This window comes from Nicotiana sylvestris, chromosome 10, assembly GCF_000393655.2.
Source record: "Nicotiana sylvestris chromosome 10, ASM39365v2, whole genome shotgun sequence".
NCBI lineage: Eukaryota > Viridiplantae > Streptophyta > Magnoliopsida > Solanales > Solanaceae > Nicotiana > Nicotiana sylvestris.
In genome coordinates, this window is record NC_091066.1 from 34793692 (window position 1) to 34797562 (window position 3871).

At 36.6% G+C, this 3871-nt stretch overlaps 1 protein-coding gene across 2 annotated transcripts; it reads right to left on the minus strand.

Moving 5' to 3' along the window:
- Nucleotides 1-266: 266 nt before the first annotated feature.
- Nucleotides 267-3671, minus strand: LOC104224507 (soluble inorganic pyrophosphatase PPA1). Of its 2 annotated transcripts, none has more exons than XM_009776180.2 (9): nucleotides 3564-3671; nucleotides 2296-2439; nucleotides 2170-2198; nucleotides 1554-1619; nucleotides 1298-1405; nucleotides 1087-1152; nucleotides 866-986; nucleotides 696-777; nucleotides 267-611 (listed from the first exon to the last, which is right to left on the minus strand). In XM_009776180.2, exons 2-9 carry the CDS (start codon nucleotides 2417-2419, stop codon nucleotides 569-571), a joined length of 639 nt encoding a protein of 212 aa, XP_009774482.1. In that variant the 5' UTR covers nucleotides 2420-2439; nucleotides 3564-3671; the 3' UTR covers nucleotides 267-568. The 2 variants fall into 2 exon arrangements, with proteins under 2 accessions (XP_009774482.1, XP_009774489.1); XM_009776187.2 differs by having other exon boundaries at nucleotides 3514-3671.
- Nucleotides 3672-3871: the final 200 nt, after the last annotated feature.

The following is a 3871-nucleotide window of genomic DNA, read 5'->3' on the forward strand; positions in this document are numbered from 1 at the left end:
CTAAAATTTAAAATAAAAGTTTGTCTAAGTTTATCCTGTGTAAAATCAAACAAATGTCACATATATCCTATTTTTAGTTCAATGAACCTACCATCTATCAGTAAAAAATATCTTTACTTAATAATTCCATCATAATCTAATCCGGATAATCTTCACGTTATAATTCCAGTGTAACTTGTTCAAGTCTAGCTTACATTTTCTTTTTGATAAGCAAGCATCAAAATGGATATGAGATGACGCAAATATCAACGTTCAAGTGTTCGAAGTTGGAGACTATGAAATAGAGCTGGATTTTTGCTAGTGAAGTTCTCCGAGATACAGAGAAAAGGATACACCAATGCTGAATTCATGCCAACATAATTAAAATAGCACAACTTTAGTCTCTAGAGCAGTAGGGGGAGTACAAGACCTTTGCTAAATCATAAGATCACAGCCCCAAGAAAAGAAGAAAAAGAAAAAGAAAAAGAAATCGATATGGTAGTAAATCATTTAAATGGTACGCGACAGTCTTGGCTTCCCATTGTATCTATATATAGATACTCCGTTATTATACCTGCAGGAGAATCAATTACTTCCTCAACGTGTGTAAAATGTATTCGGCATACAGGTCCCTGTACAAACGTAAAAAGATAAACAAAATCACGTTAAATGAATGTAAAAACGGTGAAAACATTACAGAGCTAACAAAATCATACATGGAGTATTGAATGGCATCAACAGCAGTGCTTGGAGGCAGAAACTCGTCAACAGCAACCTCTTTGTTTTCATTCTTCTTGTCTGAAGATAGAGTTAAGAAATTCCTCACAGAAAACTTTCTACAGATACATATTCGGGAGTTAATTACAAGATTAAAATAAGAGGATACAATCTTCAAAGAAGCGGCGAATTTCAGCCAGGCGATGAGGGGGAAGCTGGTTTATGTTAGTGTAGTGGCGATATTCTGGATCATCAGCACACACTGCTATGATCTTATCATCTTTCTCTCCCTGAATTAATTGATGAAGAAAATTTGTCATTACAAATCACTTCTATAAAGAGGAAGTAATAATAATTAGCTTCACCCCGTGGCATAAAATAGGAAAGCACCTGATCAATCATAGGCATCAGCCCGATTGCCCTAGCTCGAAGGAAACAACCTGGCAGGACAGGTTCCTGTTGGAAAATAAGGCAAATTTTGTTCAATCAGTCTTCTATAAACACTTCTTGATTAAAATGTACAGTAGGCTAGTCGCTAATGCAATAGACATTTGCTGTTTCCCTTTACTGTAAATTAATTTACCAAGTCGAGTTTACATACCTGCATGAGGACTAATACATCCATGGGGTCGTTATCTTCACAGAGTGTTCGAGGAATGAAGCCATAGTTCTGAGGGTAAACCACTGAAGAATATAGGACACGATCAACCTGGCTCATGCACGGAAGAGGCTTAGAAGGGAGATTCAGAATGCTGCTATCAGAAAAAAACTACTACATATTCAACCAAAGCCAAGGTTGTCAGGTAATAATACCCTCATCCCTTAAAGCCACCTTAATTTAGATCATTGTGTCATACCTTAATAAGACCAGTTTTCTTGTCCAGCTCGTATTTGACTTTACTTCCCTTTGTTATCTCGATGACCTGTATGAAGAATGCATTGTAGAGATCACAGCACCACCACATTTGAGTTTCTATACAGACAGAGTTAATATAGTAACTAGTCTTTTCTCATTTTTCTAATCTATTTACATGAAAGACTTAACAGTCCAAATAAACCAAAATCCCCCATAATCAAGAGATTAAAGAAGATGAGGCTCTCAATTTCCTACGCATGGCAAAGATTATCATTAACAATTAATTAATCAAGAATTGAGGAGTTTGGAACATTAATGACGTATTGGATGGAAAATTGTGCTAATGCCAATTTTCTACTTCTATACTGATAAGTGTTTGCGTTCTGGATAACCAGTTAGGATGTTCTTACTTTCATCATGTAAAGAGTGGTACGAAAATTGCGCATATATAGAAGATTATTCTATGTAAGTTACAATTCTGGTTTCCCAATTTTAAAAAAAAGATGTGCCTAGGCCTAGGCTGGGGATTCCAGTTAGCCGCACAGCTGTTGAACTTACATTTGAGGCTTGACGAAATTAAGACTAACTAATAAACAGAATGATTTTGCTATACTTACAGCATTGAAAACGCTTGGAGCTTCAGGTCCTACAAATAAAAGCAATATAAATATAAGGAATGGTCAGAGGGCGCCGCTAAATTTGTGAAATTATGAATAATGAAAAATGTAGCGCTGTACAGCTACCTATCTCGAGGTCGTGCCAAGGATGGGCAGCAACAGACCTCCTGGACAAAGATGAGAGGATCCTCTCATTCAAACGAGGGGCACGCCTTTGTGAAGATGCCTCATCACAGTTTTCATTGCTCATTTTTTCAGTTCTTGGTAAACCTGAAAGAATGAAAATGCACAATGGATCTTTTAGGTTCATTTCATGAAAATGTAGTAGGAAACAGTATGTTGGTAGAGGTGCCGGCGCATCTAGAGCAAGCTCTTCAGATTCAATTGCTTTCGTACGAACTATGTATAAATATGCCAAAAAAGGAAAAAATTGTACTATTTTAAGACTTCAAATTCTAAATTCACCTATCTATATTAGACGCATTGTCGTCTGGTGTAGATATAATGCGAAAATGCATATTCATTCTAATCGAAAAGTACGTTGACACTAGGGAAAGTGGTAATGCTAAGCGGTATAAAAAGTCCCCCAAAATATAAGTCCGAAAAAGTAGATGAACGAGGTGTGATTATGTTTCCATATTTCAAAGCAATTGAGACACAGCTTGGCGTAACTAGTAAAGTTAATACCATGTGACCAGGAGATCATGAGTTCGAGTAGTGGAAACAGTCTCTTGCAGAAATATAGGGTAAGACTGCGTATAATAGACCCTTGTAGTCGGGCCTCCCGGACCCTGCGCATAGTGGGAGCTTAGTAGACCGGGCTGTCCTTTTTATTTCAAAGCAATTGAAACTAGAAAGTTCCTATTAGCTGCACTGTAATTTTTCTCAATGTATAAATTAAGATTTCATGAATCAGATCAAAACAAAATTTGAAGAACAGAGCAGGTAAGAAGTGGACAATAATAAGGTGGAGGTAGCTGAAATACATGGGAATCTGCAGGTTAGCGTGGTATTAATGCAAGATGCAGATCTAACCGAGTTCAACTAAAACTCTAATTATTTTTTACTCGAACTATGTTAGATAATGAAAATAAGATACTATACCCGTCCGGTTTTCGAGATCCCTACACCTTATATTTGGGTTCCCGGTCTTTTTAGCTACCAACGTGAGACTTTATAGGCACACCCAACTATCAGTCATTCTGAACTAATTAATTCAAGATCTTGATTCGTCTACATAAGGAAGCTATCAACTTTGAAACAAACGTAAGAAAATGAAAATCAGAAAATTATTTTGATAGGGATGAATCGTGCTGTAGATGTAAGCTAGCAAATAATTATCACCTGGAATTGCTGGAAAATGAAGGGGAGATGGTAACGATCAGGTCTCTTACCTTGGATTTAACGAAAAGAAGATGAGAAAATAGATTGCAGGAGAGGAGGAAAGAAATGGTCAATGAAAATGTTATAATATATACTTATTATATATAGACAGGATAAATAAGTCCTTTTTGACCGAGAGAGATATATAAAACGGAATAGGTGAAAAGTGGGCTCCTTACCACGTGTAATTGACGTGGACGTAGAGAGGTATGTTAATAATGCCCGATTCCTTTTCCTTCAACTCTACAACTTTCAATTCAATGCCTTATCTGTTTTTAATGTCCCAACCCTATTGATTTTCGATTTGCGTGTTATGCGA

Coding starts and splice junctions, on each gene's coding strand:
- LOC104224507 (XM_009776180.2), bottom strand. CDS start 2,419: ATGAGCAATGAAAACTGTGATGAGGCATCTTCACAAAGGCGTGCCCCT. Junction 2,199..2,295: donor TTGGCACGACCTCGAGATAG/GTAGCTGTACAG, acceptor TTTTATTTGTAG/GACCTGAAGCTCCAAGCGTT. Junction 1,153..1,297: donor ATGTATTAGTCCTCATGCAG/GTATGTAAACTC, acceptor ATTTTCCAACAG/GAACCTGTCCTGCCAGGTTG.